Source organism: Lissotriton helveticus, chromosome 10 (genome assembly GCF_964261635.1).
Source record: "Lissotriton helveticus chromosome 10, aLisHel1.1, whole genome shotgun sequence".
Taxonomy (NCBI): Eukaryota; Metazoa; Chordata; class Amphibia; order Caudata; family Salamandridae; genus Lissotriton; species Lissotriton helveticus.
Genome location: NC_136071.1, coordinates 351959772 through 351982612, shown reverse-complemented (window position 1 = coordinate 351982612; position 22841 = coordinate 351959772). Strand labels below are relative to the sequence as shown.

At 45.4% G+C, this 22841-nt stretch overlaps 2 protein-coding genes across 3 annotated transcripts in view; one reads left to right on the top strand and one right to left on the bottom strand.

Moving 5' to 3' along the window:
• The window catches only part of CCDC12 (coiled-coil domain containing 12), a 303076-nt gene that overhangs the window by 10125 nt on the left and 270110 nt on the right, over positions 1-22841 (bottom strand). Inside the window, exon 4 of the mRNA XM_078662560.1 lies at positions 4366-4427. Coding sequence (XP_078518686.1) covers positions 4366-4427 — 62 coding nt within the window. The remainder of the gene's footprint in view (positions 1-4365; positions 4428-22841) is intronic.
• Positions 1-22841, top strand: part of LOC144783812 (cyclic nucleotide-binding domain-containing protein 2-like) — an 832431-nt gene that overhangs the window by 696417 nt on the left and 113173 nt on the right. The window lies entirely within an intron of this gene.

Sequence of the window (22841 nt, the reverse complement as noted above, 5' to 3'; positions counted from 1 at the left end):
TGGGGTGTGAGTGACGCATTGCACATCTCCACTACTCTTGATTATGGTAAAAACATGCCTGCTCCTGGGTGGACCTCACGGATCCACATACAAAGGTGCCTCTCGATCTATACTGGGCCACGGCATCTCTGCTCCCAGTAGGCCCCTCACAAACCACCTATGAACTGTCGCTCATGTTTCTAATGGGCCAATGCTTCTTTGCCCATGGCTGACCTCAAGGGTCCTTATGATTGCCTAGGTCACACAGGCCAGACTTCAATACCTTCCTATCTCACCAAGCGCCAATGTAAGGATAGCATCAGAAATAGAGATGATACGGAAGGGCAGTATATATGGAAAGACAACCAAGTCTCCCAAATCTTTCTGCTTCACGCGACCCTTAAGCGTCGCCACAAGTTCACCAAATCTAGAGCACATCCCCATGGCTGACGTACATCACCTAAATAATCCCAATCCAAGCCGCACTGTTGAGCACACACTCTAACCGCCCACAATGAACCGAGGAACGGCTCGCTAACCCGCTCGGAAACCAGTGAGTGGCAGAGTCGAGGGGTAGGACAGAGCTCTACAAATTCCACAATACAACATCCCCACTCCATTAGCTGCTCTGAATGCCTCCTAAACAGACAGACCCCTTTTTAACACTCCCACTCCCAGAGCCTGGTCCGAATGTCCCCGCCTCAGTCCCTCCCCGAGCTGCTGAGCCCTGCCGCCCCCTACAGGTGATGCGCCTCTCTGACCCGGGCACGGCCTGCAACTGAACGCCGCCTCACTCGTGGTGAATGAGACTGTTGCCGATCTGTGAAAGTGTTAAAATGCATCGTTCATATTTGAAGAAAAAAAAAATGCATCATTCAACGGGCTCCCTGCGCGTCTATAGACATTCACAGAGAGCCAGGGCTTTAAGTGGGCCAGGTCTCAAGCGGTCCATTATTTAAAGGGGGCCTCGAAACGGGTCTCTATCGGGCTCTGTTTTGAGCCCTGGCACAGGCGGTCCGCTTTTTTCCGGACTGCAGTGACAGCAGTTTCCTGTCACTGCAGTCCGGAAAAAAGTGCCAGGGCACAAAACAGCACTAGAGAGACTCGTTTCCAGTCAGCAAGCACATTGAGACACCCGGAAATTCTGGCAGATCGTTAAAAGTGGTTCTGCGGATCCAACACCAGCAGTAGAAGCCAATATTGCTCCTAGTGTCTGGGAGGCTCACTTCCGCACTCTATATTCCCTGGACAACATAGATCACCCAGAGGATTTATGCAATCGGGTGAGGGGCCCTAGCTCTGAATCGGCCCAGGAGGAGTTCACCGTTGGGGAGGTTGGGGGATGCAATTTGTAAACTAAGAGCGGAGAAAGCCCCAGGCTTGGACAGGCTCCCTGGAGACTTGTTCAAGCACGAACCAACTGTATGGGCACCATATTTACAGGTCCTTTTTAATTCAATCTTGGGTGGGATGGAGGTACCTAGTACTTGGCTGGGAGCAGAGATTGTACGGATCTTCAAGAAAGGCTCTCCTCTGCTACCAGCCAACTACAGGCCTATTAGCCTCATAGATGTCCCCCAAAAGGTCTTCGCAAGGCTCATCCTGGACCGTTTATCGGAATGGATGCTTGAACACTCGGTCCTGAGCCCTTTCCAAGCGGGGTTCAGGAAGAAAATCTCCACCATAGACCAAATTTTCCGCTTGACTCTTCTATACTGGAAAACGGTAAAAATGGAGGGTGGCAGCCTCTATACCGTTTTCGTAGATCTACGGGCGGCATTTGACTTTGTACCCCGTAGAAAACTTTGGTCTGTTGTATCCAATATGGGGGTACCTCAATACCTCCTAAACATGATCATCCGCCTGCACACAAATAATTATGCGCAGGTTAGATGTGGCCGGGATGGTTCTCTATCTCACAGATTCCCCGTTGACAGGGGGGTAAGACAGGGTTGTGTGTTAGCACCGACCCTGTTCTGACTCTTTGCCAACGGGGTAATCTCTCACCTAAACGGGGTAGAGGACGGTGACGTCCCTAGACTTGCCGGAAGCAGGGTGCCGGCGATTATGTTCTCTGACGACACCCTACTTCTGTCTAAGACACCTATGGGGATCCAATGAATCCTTAAGGGTTTTGAAGAATTTTGTGGAACCCATGGCCTTGAGATCAATGCGCTCAAGACCAAATACATGATTTTTAATCCTCCCCCAAAAACTTGCCCTAACCCTTGCATTGGCGGGAATAGGTTGGAGAGGGTCTGAACATTTGAATATTTAGGAGTGACTCTAAATGAGCACATGTCCTGGCGCCATCACCAAACAAAAACACAACTCAAACTGGCCCAAATGGTGGGAGGAGTAATTGCCCTTATAAATAAAAACAAATCTACTATCAAGGCAATTGTCCCCCGCTAGAAATATATAGAGTGCAGGCTAGGGGAGCGGTCATGTATGGCAGTGAACTCTGGGGCCATACGTGTAATCTCGAGCTGGTGTTAACGGAGAACACATTTATTAGGCGGCTTTTATCTCTCCCCCTAGTACCCCCTTTTTGCCAATGAGGCTAGATTTGGGATTAAGGCCACTTGACGAAGATCTGGGAGTTAGGCCCTTAATCTTTTGGCGTAGAGTTTGGACCACTCCAGAGTTGGCAAGCTATAGGTCTGAGCTCCAGGAAATTGTGAACTTTCCGATCGCAGGGAACAGCCCCTGGTTCCAGCACATAAAAAATGAGTTTATGCGTTTGGGACTACTTGATCTGTGGTTTGACCCTGCGACCGCCTGCTCCACGGTTTCAAGGAAACAGTTACTCTCACTTTACCGAGAAAGTAAAATTGTGGCACAGAGACAGGGCACACAATTAGGCACCCTGACTGACTCCTTCCTAAAGATCAAGGATATTTATAAGTTGGAGGGAATCCTAGATGTAATATTTCCATCTAACACTAGGAAATTGTACCTACAGTGGAGGTATGGAAGTCTGCCAATCCAAGCCTTCACTAGTAAGTGGACTGATCCCTCCCCGAGTCACTGCCCCGGGTGCAACCATGATCAGGAAACAGAGTTGCACATTTTGTTCTTCTGTCGAACCTACGGGCAGGTGAGAAGGAAGTGGATAGTCCCAGCCTGCAAAAATGTAGGCTTTACTCATTGCCTGCAGGCATATAGGGTTCTTAAATCGGACCTCTCTAGCATGATAGTGTTTGCCGTAGCCAAATACCTGGAAACCTTATGGCAGAAGAGAAGATGCTTGCTACCCAGGGCTGTAGATTAATTATACAATTTTAATAATATCAATATGTATTATTTCTTAACTGTTTTTATGTACCAATGGATTTAACAGAGTTTTGTGTCCCTAGGGCTGTAGACTAACCGCATAATTTTTAAACATCATCAATATGTAACTATTTCTTATCACTTTTAATGTTCTAATGAACTTTTTATAGCCTTTTGCATGGCAATATGTTTTAAGGATCTAAGCTATGGTCTATTTAACAAATGTCTTTTTGATTAATTGTTCGGGATGAAATTGTTGGTTTTATCTGTATTACGGCTGTGCATATCTTTTATGGCAATCTAGCCGAAATAAAGATTTTCTGATGATGATGACATCGATGTGCACTGCTCACACTGCTCACTTCTCAGTGGAGAAGTTACGGCATGACGTCATGTCAGGTGAGCGTTGTGGGGGAAGGGAAATCCTTTAAAGAGTCATTTTCTTTCTAGATTTCCCTTCTCTTTCTGAAACGCAAGAGCAGCAACATGTGGTAGGGTCACCAGGGCTTTAATTGGAAGCTTTTTCAATATTATATGTAACAAGCCATAGTTGCAGCTTATTTATCTTCTGCAACTAATAACCATTGACAAAGCCAATAGTCCTTACTTGTTATAGGTATGATGTTACTTATTGTATCGTATATCTGGATGCAATGACAGAAACAGCAAAATACAAGTCGGGAAGCACACTATGGTAAACACAGATTTTTAGCATAAGTGTTTTAAAGCCACGCCCCTTTGAAAGACCCCCGCCCCCATTTTTTTCATCCCACTTAAGCCCTGTAGGAAAGCTAAAAACAGCCTGGAGCGAAACCCACCGCTATTCGGAGTTGTGGTGCCGAAGAAGGTATTTTACCAAAAAACAAGAAAACCAAAATTCTATATTGTAAGAATGCCTTGTTAAGCGCCATGCATGGGTTATGAGAGAGGCCTCATTGAAGTGAGTGAGACTCCAGCAAGGCAGGGCAGGAGCGAAACTCTCTTTCCCTATATTTCGCTACTTGGACTGTCCAAGACTTCCACTGTGTCTAATAACAAAGTTCACATTCTTCTCATTGTGTTATTTGAAATGTCGACACGCTTGCTTTCACATACCGCAAGGGCACTTACCACTTCCTCAATAACTGGCTCTGGTTTCGCCGCTTCTAGCTGGTCTTTCACCTTCTCTTCCACTAGAGGGCGAAATACAACAACGTATGACGTAAACACCGACACAAACGGAATTACTGTATATTCAGTTCCTAGTTATTTCTTTAAATGTCTAAATACTTATTAATATATGTAGATATTTGAAAATGGCGCGGTTTACCACAGAGGTTCCTCCGGAACACTGAACGCGAATTATTTGAAATACATATGGACAGAGAATCTGAATCTGAGAAAAAGCAGGAAAAAGAACAAACAGGGCAGTCGGTTTCTACTTGGCAAAGCTGAATTACTGTCACACTAACTATGTGATGATGCCACGACTAATGGTTATGACTGCTCCATAGGGTGAGGAATCCTAGTAGAATGACTGTCTAATGAGGGCATAGTTAATTTCACAATAAAAGACTGTAGGGTCTGATAAACGGCCTCCTAATTGTTAGGGGACATGTTCGCTGGCACAATAACGGCAAGATGCAGGCACAAATTCAGGCAAATAATAATTCTCTCACTGGTTCACGTTTGTAGACAAAAAAGAAATGGCAAGCTTTATTTAAGTCAGCAATGGTTCCAGTTCACTAATCTTTGACATTAAATCTATTTTTGATTCTGTAATTCTTCGATTTTAACTTCACATATATTTCATAATGCTATGTTGTAATGCAATGTATTATAAATGTATTATGCAAAAACAACAATTGATGGACAGAATGCAGAACAATGTCATACATTCACCCCAGTACAGAGATCTGGGCCTAAATCCATTTTTTTTGCACTCCATACCACCCCAGTTCAGACATGCAAATCAGCCTTGACCCTGTGCCTCATGGGAACAGTCTAGCCCGAACTGCCAAGCCATGACTTTGCTGGACCGGAATCAAGCATCCTAGGACCAGTTTCTGGCTATCAGCCGTCTTCAGCCAGGATAGCTCGACTCCAGTGGTGTGGAGAGCATGGGACTCACATCTGAGCATACCCATCCCACTCGGGGTGACAAATGCAAAAACAACAATTGATGGACAGAATGCAGAACAATGTCATACATTCACCCCAGTACAGAGATCTGGGCCTAAATCCGTCGTTTTTTTGCACTCCACACCACCCCAGTTCAGACATGGCCATATGCAAATCAGCCTTGACCCTGTGCCTCATGGGAACAGTCCAGCCCGAACTGAATCCCTGTATATCCAGTTGCTAGTTATTTCTTTAAATGTCCAAATACTTATTAGTATATAAAAACATTAAAACATTGCGCGGTTTACCACAGAGGTTCATTCGGATCACTGAACGCGCATTATGTGAAATACAAATGGACCGAAAATCTGGAAAAAAGCAAGGAAAAAGTACAAGGCAGGGCAGTCGGTTTCTACTTGGCAAGGCTAAATTACTGTCACAATAACTATGTGATGATGCCACGACTAATGGTTATGACTGCTCTGTAGGGTCAGGATTTCTAGTAGAATGACTGTTTAATGAGGGCATAGTTAATTTCACAATAAAAGACTGTAGGGCCTGATAAACGGCCTCATAATTGTTAGGGGACATGTTCGCTGACACAATAACGGCAAGATGCAGGCACAAATTCAGGGAAATAATAATTCTCTTAACTGGTTCACGTTTGTAGACAAAAAAGAAATGGCAAGCTTTATTTAAATCAGCAACGGTTCCAGTTCACTAATCTTTGATATGAAATCTATTTTTGATTCTGTAATTCTTCGATTTTAACTTAACATATATTTGATAATGCTATGTTGTAATGCAATGTATTATAAATGTATTATCTAATTTTAAATACCAAAGAATGTTTTAACAATAAAAAATCTGTAATGGTTCCTTTAAGTAGCTCACACTGCCTAAAAATAAACAAAAGTTTTGCATGTGGGAATGGGGACGCAGAGATGGTGGTCGACTGCTCCTCGAAGGGGACGTTCCCTGTGTTCACAGTCAATCACAATGGGTCGCAAAAGGGGTTAGTACTTTATGAAATGCCATTTTGCTGCAGAAGACACTTTCTTCCCCAATTTCGTTGCTGTCCTTTATTGTGCAGTCAGTAACTTTAGAGAGAAGGTGACAGGCAAGACTTTCACTGGGGAGCACTGCTGTTCTCCCAACTGACTCATTCCCACCAATCAGAGAGCCCCACATTATTGTTGTACTGGAGGCCAATTACAATCCCAGCACACTTCTTCTGGGGCCCTTCCCAAGACCCCCTCAACTGGGCGCACAAGCACAGAGAAAACCGATATCCAGGCAAACCAATGCACCCACTGCCCTTTGACCCTGGAAGGACCGAGGTCTGAACCCAGGGCCAGCTTCCTACAGGTAGCAACTGCCTCACCTATGCCATCTGACCATGTACACAATCAGAACACAGACCTTTCATGCATCTGAGCTCCAGAAATCAGCAACCACACACAGCTTCACACAACCTCAGGACCACACTACCCCTGCAGTATCAGAGAGGTTGTGCAGAGATGCACAAGTGGCCACGCCATACAAACATCCCATATCTCACAGCTGCCTCCCCCTTCCCTTAGCCAGCTCCAATGCGTGACCCCACCCTCTCCCCACAACAGCTTCTCGGCCTCCCCTCCTCTCTTCACTGCTTCGTCCTCAGTCTCTCTCCCACCACTCTCCTCCTTGGACCAGCAGGCAGGTCCCATCGACCTTCCCCATTGTGAGCGGCTGAATGTACAATGGGAGAGAACAGGGTCTTCGGTGCGAGGCAGATCTTGGCCTTTTCTGGCAGTCTGATTCTATCTTCCATTTCTGGATGCAGGGCCCAGGTCCCCATTTTATTGCCACTGAGTGGCAGACACCTCTCCCAATGCATTGCTTACCAGATGTCTCCCCCAGCTGAAAATCAAACCCCTACAGATCTCCACGAGCACATCACACCAATGCAGATCTCTGTCATCTCTCCCTTCTGGGGGAAGCTCCAATAAGCGGTGAATCCAATCTGTTAGTTCTTCGATAAGAGGGAAACATGTACTTCATAACCTACCCGGAACTCCTACGCTGTTCCCGGTTTCGTCTCACATCTAGAGCAGGGATGTCTGCACCGAAACCAGTGACCACTCTATCCCAGCTCTGGCATCAAAGCTGTTCGCTTCTGCTGGCATCCTCAGCTTTACGCAGAACCGCATTGGTGCATACACCTTTGCTGGCATTGCCACAATCACTGGTGAGCAGGGATGTTGGGACGTGGAGACTAACATGGGGACAAGGAGAGACTGGCTACAGCACTGGGAGATAAAGAGTCAGGAAAGATAATACACAGAATAAAGGAAAGCGGAAAGGGGATATGTGCATAGTGCCAAAAGAGACAACCGAAACTGTAACCCTAAATATTCGGGTAGGTAACCTGGAGCAGTCAAGCTCTCAACAGCTTGAGAAAAGGGAACACTTTAAATGAAGAATGAGGAGAAGATGATTCCAAGCGAGGCCTTCAGATTTTTGTTGCCCTTCAGAGAATATTTTGAGCCGACGCGCAACGACCACACCTAGGTTAGAGGAGCATATGTTGTTTCTCTCTTGAATTGAACAGGAGATCCAACGCTGAAGAAACATCTGGCCCTGATCGTGGGGGCTTCTGAAATTCAGGTAGACAATCTTAGATAACATGTGGTCCATCACTAGGAACTGAGGAAGTGCTCTCTGAGCAGCAGACACATGGTCACATCTCCTAATGCCCGTGACAACTGGACAGCTGCATTCTGAACTACCTTCAAAGCATGATGCAAGGTCGAGATTCCCTGCAGACAACTAATTACAGTCATCTAGTCAGACATTTACTGCTGTGTGCCCTAACCGTATTCCTTCTGAACTACCAAAGTGATCATAGTCCTCAAACGAGTCATTCCTCAGAGGTAGCTTCTAATGACAGTCGCCATCTGCAGCTGCACAAACAATCCAGAATCAAGCACAAGACACTGTGAAGAACTGCCGACACAATTATGTAGTAAGATTGCTCTTTATTCAAAACGCCAACACTGGCTCCTACAAGGATCGGAGCCTTTGTATTACCCAGTCAGTTCGGTGATCAGCTGTCAACTGTCCAATGTGACAGTTCACAGCTGGTGACCTCACCGCAGGTATGGTGTCCGCGCAGGGCCACACCAAAGCAATAACAGAGACGGTGTCCTGGCAGGGACACGTACATGTAATCACAACAGACACTCATTCTCACTTTATTTTGGGAAATAGAGGGAGATCGGGAATGACTGAACTTTAAGTTCAACTTTGTGAGCACTCCAGGCTACATGACCTATACTCTTGGCAGCACCCAGATAGAATTTGCTGCCAGGTGTTCTGCAATGCTGTCCATAGAGCTCACTAGATGAAACATGAAGGTCGATCTGAGTGTTATCCACACCAGCACCAGAATGACATCCCAGATCAAATCCTGCTATGACTTGAAACAGTGGGATCATTTTATAGTTTAAAAACAAGCAGGGACAATGGGGTTCCCTTAGCTACCTCACAAGAAAAACAATTCTCAGAAGAAAGGAAGAGACCTGCCTCATTCCTCAAACGAGGAAAACCACAATATAGATGAGAAGACGTGAACATGCTCCATCCAAAGCCGCAGCAAAGTGGGGTTATCCACTGTATTGAAGATAGAAGCGATAGCCAAAAGGAGGAGCAAAGCCACTGCACCGCGGTTGACAATGTCAAGGATAGGGAGGACACAGACTCTCAGCTGAGGGATGCCTGGACTCTGGGAAAAGGAATAAGCAGCCATTGCCACAGGGAGCACAGCAACACTGGTCCTGAGAACTCCTCAATGAGTGGTTTGTGGACCGGGCACGTGTTCCCATTGCAGTACTGTGGCTGATTAGGAGGGAGATAGATCCAAGTGGGTTGATGTTAGCCTACCTGGCAGTGAGTGTATTCCCAGTAGTGACTAGGTGGCCTTGCCATGACTTAATGGGTTTCTTTCCCAAGGAAACAAGGGCTTCTGGTCTAAAGGCATCTTTTCGCCAGTGCTGCCGCACCTTACATAGAAAGTTATTAAGGGCATCTTATATGGAAAGTTCTTCCATCACATAATACTGGAAGTCCAGTGTTGCACAGTATAGAGGCACAGTATAGAGTAAGGATCTCCAGCCTCTGCTATAAAGAGCTACTTCTGATCAGTGAAAATCATTGAGAGCTACTAAACACCAAGCAACTGCGCCCATTGCTTACCATGTTTTCTTCTGCCCCTGAAGCATGGCCCAATTACTTGCGTCCTTCCACTGCTCAAACTTTTGCACCTATTTTTTAATCTTTGTTGAAGCATTCCATAAGAGTGCAGACCATCTCCCTCATAAGCTTTTCTTCCCCGCATGTCGCTCTTTCTTACTGTTGTGCCTTTGTCCCTATCTGTGTTGTTGCTTGCCACTCCCGCTGTCTATGTAGTTGTTTTCTCCCTTCCCACTCTGTGTTGTTGCATGCCTCCACTGGCTGTCCATGCTGTTACTTGACCCCCTCCGTGTTGTTGCTTTCCCCTACCCGCTGTCTGTCATGTTGCTTGCTGTAGGAAAGTAGGATCTGCTTCTTATGGTTCCCCCACTTTTTGCTGCATGTACTGCTGTTTTTGACTAGGCTGACTGGGATCCTGCTAATCAGGACCCCAGTCTATCTGCTTTCTCCCTAAACTCTTATGCATGTACTTAGGTACACCCCAGATTGGATATTGGGGTACCTTTGTCAGTCCCTAGTGGATCTATGATGTTACAACGCGTTATTTTACAACGCGTTCCGTTACAACGCAGATTTTACAACGCGGGATCCATTACAACGGATGTCATTACAATGCATGGCATTACATCGCAGGTGCTATTACAACGCATGGCATTACATCGTAAATATAGGTAAGTTGACTTTTTTTTAAAAATGTTATTTAGTTTATTGTAATTAAATTTTTTTAAATAATTTAATTAAAAGACATTTAAAAATTGTCATTAATTTAATTTAATAAAATAATATCTATTTAATAAATGTAAATATAATAAAAATTGTAATTAATTTAATTTAATTAAAAAATGTAATTAATGTAAAATAATTAATTTAATTTATTAAATATATTTCATTTAATTTAAAAATGGTAAATATAATTTAATTATCCCTAAAGCCAAACCCTGCCCTAAAACCTAAAAACACCCCTGTACCCCAAAACCCAAACCTTGTCCTAAAACCTAAAAACACCCCTGTACCCCAAAACCCAAACCCTGCCCTGAAACCTAAAAACACCCCTGTACCCCAAAACCCAAACCCTGCCCTGAAACCTAAAAACACCCCTGTACCCCAAAACCCAAACCCTGCCCTGAAACCTAAAAACACCCCTGTATCCCAAAACCCAAACCCTGCCCTGAAACCTAAAAACACCCCTGTACCCCAAAACCCAAACCCTGCCCTGAAACCTAAAAACACCCCTGTACCCCAAAACCCAAACCCTGCCCTGAAACCTAAAAACACCCCTGTACCCCAAAACCCAAACCCTGCCCTGAAACCTAAAAACACCCCTGTACCCCAAAACCCAAACCCTGCCCTGAAACCTAAAACACCCCTGTACCCCAAAACCCAAACCCTGCCCTGAAACCTAAAAACACCCCTGTACCCCAAAACCCAAACCCTGCCCTGAAACCTAAAAACACCCCTGTATCCCAAAACCCAAACCCTACCCTGAAACCTAAAAAACACCCCTGTACCCCAAAACCCAAACCCTGCCCTGAAAACTAAAAACACCCCTGTACCCCAAAACCCAAACCCTGCCCTGAAACCTAAAAACAGCCCTGTACCCCAAAACCCAAACCCTGCCCTGAAACCTAAAAACACCCTGTACCCCCAAACACCTATACATATACTCCTATACTCATATTTATTTAAAAAATTACTTAAAATAATAAATATTAATTTATAATACTTAAAATAATAAATATTAATTTATAATATTTAAAAACATAAATAAATATTTTTATTTATTTTTATTTATAATTAATATTAATTAAATCATTTATATAATATTAAATAAAATTAAAATAAATTATATACTTACCAATACTTACGATGTAATGGTATGCGTTGTAATAGTATCTGCGATGTAATGCCATGCGTTGTAATGCCATGCGTTGTAATGGATCCTGCGTTGTAATAGCTGCGTTGTAACAGCATTACGACGTAAAAGTTGCGTTGTAAGTGATACACACCGTCCCTAGTATATGGTACCCATGCACCAAGAGCATAGATACCCCAGAGGTCTCCCATAGGCTGCAGCATGTATTATGCCACCCATGAGAGACCATTCAAAATGGAACTACAGGCTTGCTATTGCAGCCTGTTTAAGTCGGTGCATGCACCAGTTACTTAAGATATAGTTTTATTATATCTAAGAGTCACTGTGGAGAAGTGTGGCTCAATGGTTAGAAGAGGCAAACTATGAAGCAGAGGTCAGACCCGGGACCACGGTTCAATTCCCGACGCGGCAGGGTCTTGAGCCCAAAATGTCCACGGACTCGATAATTCTCGCTTCGGCGCCTGCTCGAATTACGCCTTCACACTCTGCAACTCTGGGCAATAGCTTGCTTAATCTCCACTATGGTCCCCCGCGGGGGGATGCCTGGCTTTCACCTTGGGGGTGCCCTGTATGGGTTATCTCAAAGGGAAAAACCAGGACGGGTTCCCAAAGCAAGCGCTTAGAGACCGTTGGTGATAATGCGCTATATAAATATAAATTACAATTACACTGCACTTAAAACCTATAAGTCACCCCTAAAGCAGGCCTTTACAATCCTGAGGGCAGGGTGCTTGGTTCTAAGTGAGAGGATGCCCCAGAATGAGAAGGACACCCCCAGCAGCCTACGAAGTCCATTCTCCTGGGTTGTCAGTGAACAGCCATATACTGGTATAGAGGGGTATTATGCGATGGCCATCTCAAAAACGGGTGCAACCAACTCTTTCGTGTTTGGTGTCAAACATTTTGGAATCATACCCTCACACCGGTAACCGGTGTCTGAGATATGATTTTACCCACCAGGAAGGCCCTTCGTGGGGCCCTCGGTGTTCCCAGTACCAGCCTTCTAGATCCGGACAGCACAAAATGGCAGCTGCTGACCAGAAATACATTTCTGCCTTCCTGCTGCTGAGCCAAGCTCAAGCAGGGAAGGGAGAACAAAAGGCATCCTGTCACAGGGAGGTGTGACCACCTCCCAGACAGGATTTAGTGTATTAGGGCTGGGTGGGTGCACTTGCCAGCACCCGAATACCTGCAGGAGGGGCACATTTGGTGTCCCTGTGCATAGTCCAGTTCAAACTAGTATTGGGAGACTTTGGCTCCAGCTCTGGCGCGAAACTGGACAAAGGACATGGGAGTAACCTCCATACCAGCCCTGAGAGGGTTCCATGAATCTTTCCAACCCTCTCTCGTGGGTACTTAAGGGCTTACCTGGTTGTAGGACCTAAGATTTGTTGTGGACAAGATTCAGAACAGAAACCACTGCACTCCGACCGTCTGGGCACTCTGGACTTCGTTTGGGCCTGACTTTGTCTCCCACTCAGTCTCCTGCATCGTCTGTGCCTGTGCACCGTACAGGATCCGTGGAGTACCTGTGGAGCATTCAAGACACCTGAAGATAATTTCGCTTGGAGTGAAGGAGTCACTCCCCTGCATTCACAGGCATCGCAACACTGCTGACCGGTCTGCTGATCCCGAGCTCCTACGGATTCCGATAGGCTCAGCAACACAGGAGGTGGGTTTCTTTGTCCCTCGAGGCCCGAGCTGCCCTCTCATCGAGTCTGAGGTCGGAATCGCTCGTGGGGGCTGCCATACCCAAACTCCTGTGCACCACGCACTTTTGCAAGTGGAAATGCTTTTTGGTAATTCTGCAGCAAGTGCATTGGGCTCAAAGTAGCCCCAACCTCTGGCAACTTTTCCCACAAAGATCTTCAACCACCTTGCACCGTGTGCTCCACGGCCTGTTGTTTTGTGAAGCTGCTTGAGTTCCTCTCGAGACTCCAGTGCCTCCGGCCTGTGGGTCCAATTGAGGGTCATCGTTGTTTTCCTTGGGCTCCCCTCATTACTCTGGGTTTGCCCTGACTCTCCTGCTTGTGGTGAGTCTCCTGGACCTTGCTGGTCTGAACCGTACACTTTCTTGACTTTCTACTCACCTTGGGTGGTTCCTTGGGGTCCCAGCAATTCTACCTTCTCTCGACATTGTCCTGACTCGAGTCGTGGTTCTTGTACCACTTTCTTAGTATATGGTTTGGCCACCCTCCCCCCGGGGCCCACTGTGTATTAGTGCTATTTACTGTGATTTCTTTGCTAAAATATTGTGTGCTTTGTGTCTATCTCTGTGTAGGCGATATTGTTATTGTTGGTATTGTTAGGCGAGCTTGTAAAACGCGCGACTCACCAGGAGGCATCTCGGCGCTAACCTAGCGAAGTGGAGAGAAACAACCAGTACGTTAAAGGTAATTAAAACAGGAAGGTTTTCAATTGTTTCCTAAAAACTGCATACGTAGACATTTTTGTAGGGTAACAGGGAGCTGGTTCCAATACCACGGAGAGAGGTAAGAAAAGGATCTCCCACCGGTGCGTGTAAGACTGATACGAGGAACTTTTAAGAGGGCCAAAGAATTGGACCTCAGATTACAGCGTGAGGCTTGCTTAAAGCATTTCTTCTGCAGGTACAGAGGACCTCTGCCATTGACAGCATTAAAGGTGAGGCAGCAGATCTTGAAGAAGGAACGCTTCTTAATAGGCAGACAGTGTAGCTGTCTCAGCAAAGGAGTGGAGGGGGTTCCTGGGGGGTGATTTAAAATCATCCTAGCTGCAGTATTTTGAATTACCTGCAATTTAGCAAGCAATGCCTCTCCTACTTCGGCCAGCAGTGCATTGCCATAATCAAGGCGACTCATCACCATGGCTTGCACCAAAGTTCTCCGGTAGTCGGTTGACAGATAGGGAAGTATCCTGCGTAGGAGGCGTACACTGTAGTAGCAGGAGCTAGACGTAGCTGCCACATGATCCTTCATAGACAGTGTTGGGTCCAGTTTTATTCCCAGATTTTTTACAACTTGGGTCGGGCTAGGAGCCATACGCAGCTTATATGGCCACCAATCAGGTGTCCAAATCGTCAAAGCTTTGCCAAAAAGCATAATTTCAGTCTTGCTTGGATTCAATTGGACAATCCAACAAAAGACCCTGTCCAACAGACGACAACACGTGTCAGTTACTAAAAGAATAGCGCAGTCTGTGTGTACTAATAACTATTCTGGTATCCTACAATTTATGAGGGGACACTTCACTGCGCCCAAGTTCACGTTAAAAAAGCCCATTTTACTTGACAGATCCACAGAACAATAAGTACAAGACGTCTGACACATCTAAGTCAATAACAGGGATCCACACCCTCAGTGTTGGACCAACTTCTACTTAGAAAAAATGTGCGAAAAACAAGTGACGGAGACGCAGCCCGCATGCAGGGACCTCACGAATGCTAAAGGCTACGTGGAGGCGAGAACTCACTCTTGGAGTACTCCTGCTTTCCTTTCAACCCCCGGGCGGCTGGTATGAACAATCAGGCTAGCACTGGTGAACACAGAACAAGTGTCCAAGAGTGGAGTGGCAGCCCATAGTGCAGCCCTGATGAAACTGCCTAAATTGATGTGGCAGTGAAACATGTCGGCATTGGCGATAGGTAATGGTATGCACGAATAGCTACCAGCCTTTTTATATGTACAGCATAAACTCACTTCCCTACGAATAAAGTTGGTTAAGGGAACTGGATGCTGTGTTTTATGCACTTTTTTCTCTTGTGTGTTTGTCACTAGCAGATGCTTTCTGCTTTCCACTGTTTGTCACACAATTTCTGTTGTTTGTTTTGGACACTCTCTTTCCTCTTTCTTTGAGAAGCAAGTGACTACCGATGATGAGACAGGGGCTGGTCTGGAAATTACATACCAGTTACCCCGTTGGTGGTGTTTCCGTGAGGTGTCACTTGTTTTTCGCACATTTTTTCTAAGTAGAAGTTGGTCCAACACTGAGGGTGTGGATCCCTGGTTTTGACATAGATGTGTCAGACGTCTTGTACTTATTGTTCTGTGGATCTGTCAAGTAAAATGGGCTTTTTTAATGTGAACTTGGGCGCAGTGCAGTGAAGTGTCCCCATATAAATTGTAGGATACCAGAATAGTTATTAGTACACACAGACTGCGCTATTCTTTTAGTAACTGACACGTGTTGTCGTCCGTTGGACAGGGTCTTTTGTTGGATTGTCTAAGTTGAGTGGAGGGCGACCCAGTCCTATTTTCCCTCTGTGCTCCTATTGAGGTTTGGATTCAATTGGAGGCAATTCTCTGTCATCCAGTTTGCTACTGCAAGCAAGCCTGCGGCAAAACGGCGTTTCTCATCCTCGAGATCGGTACCCAGTGAAAACATCGACTACGTATCATCCGCGCAAGATATTATATCGAATCCGAATGGTTCGATAATTTTTGCTAAGGGTGCTATATAGACATTAAATTGTGTCGGACTAAGGCAAGATCCCTGAGGGAAACCTTGTCCAAGCGGGTTTTCTGTGAAAGATACGGACCCAGCGTGATCCTTTGCCATCTGTCAGACAAAGAATTATTGAGTCATTTCAAGGCAGATCCTCGAATGCCGCACGAGTGGAGTCTCTCCGCAAGCATAGAATGAGAGATGTGTTGAATGCTGCGGTGAGGTCTAATAAAATCAAAACCGTGGATCCCCCAGCATCTAGAACCTGCCTCAGCAAGTCAGTTACATCAAGAATGGCAGTCTCAGTGCTGAAGCATGGCCGGAATCCCGACTGTGATGGATCTAAAATGTTGTTAGATTCTAGAAATGCGCTCAATTGCCTATTTATGATGGTTTCTAACTGTTTGGCCAGCAGAGGTAAAAGGGAAATAGGTTGATAGTTGCTAAGCGTTCGGGGGTCCGCTGTAGATCTTTTAAATATGGGCCTAACATATGCTCTTTCCAATCGGTGGAGATGATGCCAGATTGGATCGAACTATTAAAAATGTTAAGAATTTCTGGGGCACAGCTAGAGGATATGGATATAAGGGCCATAATTTTGGAGGGACACAGGTTGCCCGGCGAGCCCGATTTTGATAGTGATAGTAAATTGTAGACTTCTTTCAGGGTGGCAGGTTCAAACTGATCCAGGATGTTAGTTACTGGAATTTCAGATTCTTCTTGACCAGTTAAAGAGGCAAGCTTAAGGGGTTCTCTATTGGGAAAATTCGCATAAATTAACATGATTTTTTCCTGAAAATAGGTCGCTAAGGCATCACAGAGTTCTTGCGATTCATCCGGGGTTTGCCTACAGGCTTGAGGAGAAACAAAATCTTTCACTATATTAAAAAGGGCTTTGGATGAGTTGCTCGCCTCGTCAATTGGGCCTTGATATATGTACATCTGGCCACTTTAATATTCTTATGATAGCCCGCCAGGGCTTTTTTGTAGGTCTGTCGCTCCAATGGATCTTTACCATTTCTGCAGCATCTCTCCAAGGCCTTACAATTTGATTTCTCGATTTTTAATGCAGGTGTAAACCAAGGCGCGGAATGACGAGGCTGAGCAGTGCTGTATAGGCTTTGGGGAATAGTAAGATCAAAGGCAGCTCCTAAATCTGAATTGAAGCCTTCCAAAAGTTTGGATACGTCAGAGGCAGCATCCAGATCACCCTCCAATACATGAGGATGAAAGGCTTCATTAAAAGAAACCAAGGTTAATTTGTTCCAAGCCCTACGCAGCACCTTCTGTTTCAGTTCCCTATTCTGGGTAAAGGGCCGGGCAGGTGGAAATTCATAGGTGAACATGACCAGATAATGGTCAGTCCACATTAAAGGGCACGGGGGGAGTTTGCTAAAATGGTCCATATTAGTAAAAATGTAATCAAGGGCGTGACCAGCGCAATGAGTAGGACCCCGCCCTCTTTGTGAAAGACCTAACAAACTAAAGCTGTCTAAGAGCTGGTTGACTTCAGGGTTATCAAGATCCTCGCCATGAAAATTAAAATCTCCCAATAGAATGAATTTGGAGGAGGCGAGAACCTGAGTAGCTATTTGTTGTATCAGGAAGGTGGAGAAAGCGGCTCTCGGACCAGGCGGTCGATATAGTAATGCTCCATTCCAGCTAGTGTTATATAATAAATAAATACAATTATAACTACTGTGTGGTTCCCTTTTCATTTAAACTATACTGCAAGATTGCATTCTGGTAAAACAAGCTGCTTTACACTCCTTCAAGACTAAGCCAGAAGGCTGCTCTCCACAGCTACCACTTGGATAGCTTTCTAAGGTTGTCTGAGACCTCTTAAATCACCATAAGTGTTGCCTGGACTGGTGCAAGGTGCCCACTTACATTAGTGGATATCATATACCAGGCCAGCCTCTTACACTTGCCCTCTCCTGCCCTCCTCCAGCTGTCCATCTTGTTGCTTGCCCTCTCGTGCTGTCCGTCTAATAGCTTGCCCCTCCATCTGTTGTTTGTGTTGGCCCAGCCCCCACCTCCACCTGTAGTGTAAAGAAGTCGTGGCCAAAACACAGGTCTCAGGGTCCCATTGCTGGCAATCCCGCCAAAAGACCTTCCATCCTATTCTATTGTATTGTAACATATAAAAGTGTCTGAAGCATTTACTCTTCATGCACACTGCCACTGCTTTTTTAGGATGTCCTTACATTTTTAATCTTGAATTACTGATAAATATGAAAACTATTTTGCATGCCTCTTAGATCGTGTGCAACACTAGCTTGTGGAGGAAAGGCAGATGGAAAACAATCAAGTGCTGACACATCACTCACATTTACACCTCCTCCGACACCATCTCCCAACACCCAGAACAGTGGCGTCCAATATTGCAAATTGTAGACTTGTGTTTGAATCACAGCTTCACACTTGGCCAAAACGTTTTGTGATTGTGGGCGAATTCCATTACTTCTATATTCATTCAAAAGTAAACGTGTGTAGCCTGCAGGTACGCAATTTAACTAAGTGAAAGCGATTTGGCAGGCTCCTGTGCAGTACTGTTCTAAATGCATGTCTCCATTCTCTATCGAACTGCTCCCCTCCACACGCACTTGGAGCCAGATGTAGGTAATCTCAATTTACCTATTCTAAAATACCGAATCATACCGATTCGGTATTAAAGAATAGGTAAATGGGTTGTAGGTAATTTTTCGTTAAAAATTACCGAATCGGTAAGTTTCGGTAATTACCGAATCGGTATTTACCGATTTGGTAATTGCCATTCATTCCTATGGGCCTTGAGGCCCATAGGAATCAATGCCAATTACCGAATCGGTAAATACCGATTCGGTAAAAGGGGGAAAACATTGAAGGGTGGCAGGGTGTCACTTTGACACCCTGTTGCACCCCTCAATTGTGTATGGGTGCACATGTGACACACATACATGGCCTAAGGGTATGTATGTCTGCCACATCGCACTGTTGGAAAAGCAAAAAAAATGCTTTTTCAAATGTTTTCATTATTTACCACCAACTTGTAGTTGGTGGTAAATAACGGATCCTTAACTGAGGAATGCACCAACTTGAGTGCTCCCTACATCCTGGATTTGGTAATTTACCGAATCTTTAAATTATCGATTCGCTAAAATACCGAATCTTAAAAAAATGCCACCTACATCTAAAAAGCACAATACCGGTCGGTAACGGCCGAAATTCGGTAATTCGGTATTGGGCGACCTACATCTGGCCCCAAGTGTAGAACACTCACCCCAGGTTTAAAAGGTTCCTGTTGTAAATAATGTTGTGCGATGTGGAGTGCTCGTGTAGGTTGGTTGGACGCCTCAATTGGCTAAGATTCCACTCCGAGATCCACAGGGACCGATTTGAATTCCATCAGGGCCTACTTTGTCTGTCATCCTTCGAAGGTTCACCACATTTGTTTTGTCCTGTGACTATAACTCAACTCCGGTCATTCAAGAGCTTGAAGGTGATCCGTTTGTTGAGTGGTGTAAATGAATAGCCAAGTAGTTACACATTTTAACTACACATATTCTGAGTCTCTCTTCTCCCATCCACTGCGTTTTCAGAATGTGTGGAACTAAGGAATCTGTCTCTGTTTTAGAAAGCAGTCATTCGATGGATCTCAGTGTGGCACTACTGGTGGTGTGTTCGCTAGTCTAGGTGTTAATTTGCGACTCGTCACATAGCTACAGGCGACAGAAAACGCAAGGGTCACACCAACATTTTGTCAGTCAGATGAATCCACCAACACCTCCTGGTGCTCTTGTTTTGAAAACCTTGGGAGGAGTGGTCTGGGCGAGACCGGAGTGTTTATGGCGCCCCTCAGTGGCAGGATATATGAAGCGTGTTAGTCAGGGGGCAGAAGCAGCCACCTTGGGGGCCGAAAGAGAAAGCCTCATGCAGCCCTGACTTCAAGGCGCTGGACGCAAACAGCCGGCAGGTGCAGGTGGAATCCATTTAGCATTTGACAGGGATCTTTTTCTTTTAAATAAAGTGCTTCTCGCATATTACATTTTACCCATCATTAAAACAGAATTTCACAGATTTTTTTTTGATTTTTTTAATCAAGTACCTCTTCCAAGTAGGTCATAAAACGGAGTCAGGAACCTTAAGCTGGTCCCCGGCTTCCAACAACAAAGCCAGTTGGAGGCCTGGGACTTATAATAAGGCTCCGGTGTCGAGGCTAAAGCTTCGGCCACACTCGACATGCAAGACCAGCTTAAATCAATATCGAGGTCTTATACAAAGCATCCAGCTAAAAGCATACATCCAATGAAAAAAGGAATATGATAAACAATTCACAATATCAGAAAGTCATACCATAAAATTATCAGAAGACTACCCTGATGCTTATTTTATTCACAAGCAGCGACGAGGCGACCAATTTCTTTGCGCCCAGGGCGCTATCCTGGCAAAGGCTGACTCTGCATGCAGGATTGAAGTAGGGGACCTATCAGGCGAAAGGAGGTGACGCAGCACTCGGCGGGCAGTCTAATACTGCTTGTGCTGGGCTTTCGGTACTCACGTCACCCACTCCGCCCGCCTTGGATAAGCTAATTTGAGACATGTGAGCAGATGGTTTGGGTGAGGGTGATCCTTAAATGAAAGAAAATAATAAAGATAGGCCTTGTTTACTTTTAATCAGGGCTCAAGTCTTAAAAAAAAGAAGTGGGGGGATGCTGTCACCGGAAGTGACGTCACAACAGGAAGTGACGTCACGAAAGGTGGCTTGCACCATCGGGCTCATTGCCTCCCCTCGCTCACCCCTTAGATGCGATTGCATCTGAGAAGTCAGAGCAGCGTGCTGTGAGCTCCGAGCTCCTCGTCCCAGAGGCCAAAGAGTGAAGTCCAGCTGTTTGGAAGGGGGGACGGCGTCCACCCGGTAAAATAAGTGGGGGGACGCTGTCCACCCGCGTGGTACCCAGACTTGAGCCCTGCTTTTAATACAGGGTACTTAAATAGATGTCAGGCCACAAGCTACCCATAGGGTGTCGTCGAGATACTGGTAGCTCGCGATCGACCAGTTGCGGTCCCTGGTATAAAGGAAGCCCTGCATCATAAAAGGATCACCACCTCCCCTCCTGTGGGAAAGTACGCACTGTGAAAAATTTGGAAAAGACCCAGTATTGGGTTATCCGGATTATTTTATTTTCAGGTGATGTCCCCCGAATGACCTTAGGATATAAAAGACAGATCTCCCACCTTCAGCACAGAAAGAGAGCCACATATGCACATTAACTTGAGCAAGAAACACTCAACTATGTGTTGCAAAAGAAGATTTACAATCTCCAAGGAATGAAGAACAGAATCCGTTCCAGTAAAGTAGGAGGAACTTTATTGAGCAGTGTCTCCAGCAGCGTATACATTAGAATGACCGGTAACTGTCCCCGTCCTCCCATTCATACCATGCCACTCTCATTCAAAGCACAACACGCACACGAGACATCAGACCAACACCCACACAGCACGCGAGCACACACGCGACATACACACACATTCAAACCACAACAACGCGCACATTGTTTGTGGATGACGCGCGTGCATACACACGCGTCATCCCAACAATAATATATATACCACACAATGCCACACACATTTGCCAAAATGTCCAACATCTTCACCCACATCTCCCACCTCCTAAAGAAATCCCTTCATCCCTTGCCAAACTGCATAAAATGACGACCCATTGCTTTGCTCAACCTCCTTTGACAAATTCAATGACACACTGAGAAAAGCTTCGAACTAGCAAACACAAGATGATGGACAGAGCGGTGAAACTTTAACTCCCACTCCCCTGTAAGTCCCCTTAACCCGGTTACCTCCATCCACAGTCCGTGATCACTTCCAGCAGCCACTCTATGAAAACCAAAATGTGCGCGCTTCTTCGTAAATTCTGTAGGAGTAGGACTAGTGAGTACATGAATGATCAACCAGGACTGAACATGCTCATACCAGCATTGGACACAGCTACTTCAGTCTATCAAGACACAATCTCTGCTCTACGTACACATCCTGAACAACTAGCCGACAGAAACTGCCTTCTCTCTTCAACTTGAAGAACAACAATTGTTGAGTCTCATCTCTCGGCATCACACATTGCCCTCTGTTTGTCTTCATAAATTACAATCACCAGGCCTACCCTCACTACCCTCATCCTGGCTACTCCCCACCTCATTCATCTTCTACCTTATTGGCGACAGAAGGTTCTCTATGCCACCACCTAGCTCCTGCAAAATTCATTTCCATTCTTGAACCAGCTAACCCCTGTTGCTTGCACACCAGCCTACCCATTTAGTTCCCAAACCTTGAGACCCTTAGGTCTCGCATCTTATGTATTGCTTTGCTGGACGCCTCAGTCTAATGAATCCTTTTATCTCAGGCACTTACCCTCATTCAGCTTTGAACCAGCAAAGATCTTACTCTTAAAAAACCCAAATGCATCCTAATTATTGCCCATTTTTCCCAAAAACGTTGAAACATTCTTTTTGAAAATACCACATCTAATTTCTTATATTTGCAACCTATTAAACTGCTTTAAATTAGACTTCGAAGCAATTCACTCCGCCGGTCCCACTCTCAAATGTAGATACCGTAGCTCACCAGACCGCTTCTCTGCCGTCCTTATACCATTTGCCTTCTCCGCGGCATTGGATACTGTTGATCACTAGACTGCTACCCACTCTTCTCGTGCTCAGTATTACCGCCAACATACTTGATTGGCTGTCCTCTTATCTTTCTGGCACACCTGTCTCCGTTTCTTATTGCTCCTCACTGTCACCACTACCCGCTGTATCTGTTGGTGTCCCACAAGGCTCTGTCCAAGACCCTCTACATGTGTCCCTTTACACTATGTCCTTTGGCCTCTTCCTAACCTCCACTATCATCTTAATGAGAATGATACCAGGATCTTCTGTTCCTTGCTATATTTCAGTCCCCACCTTCA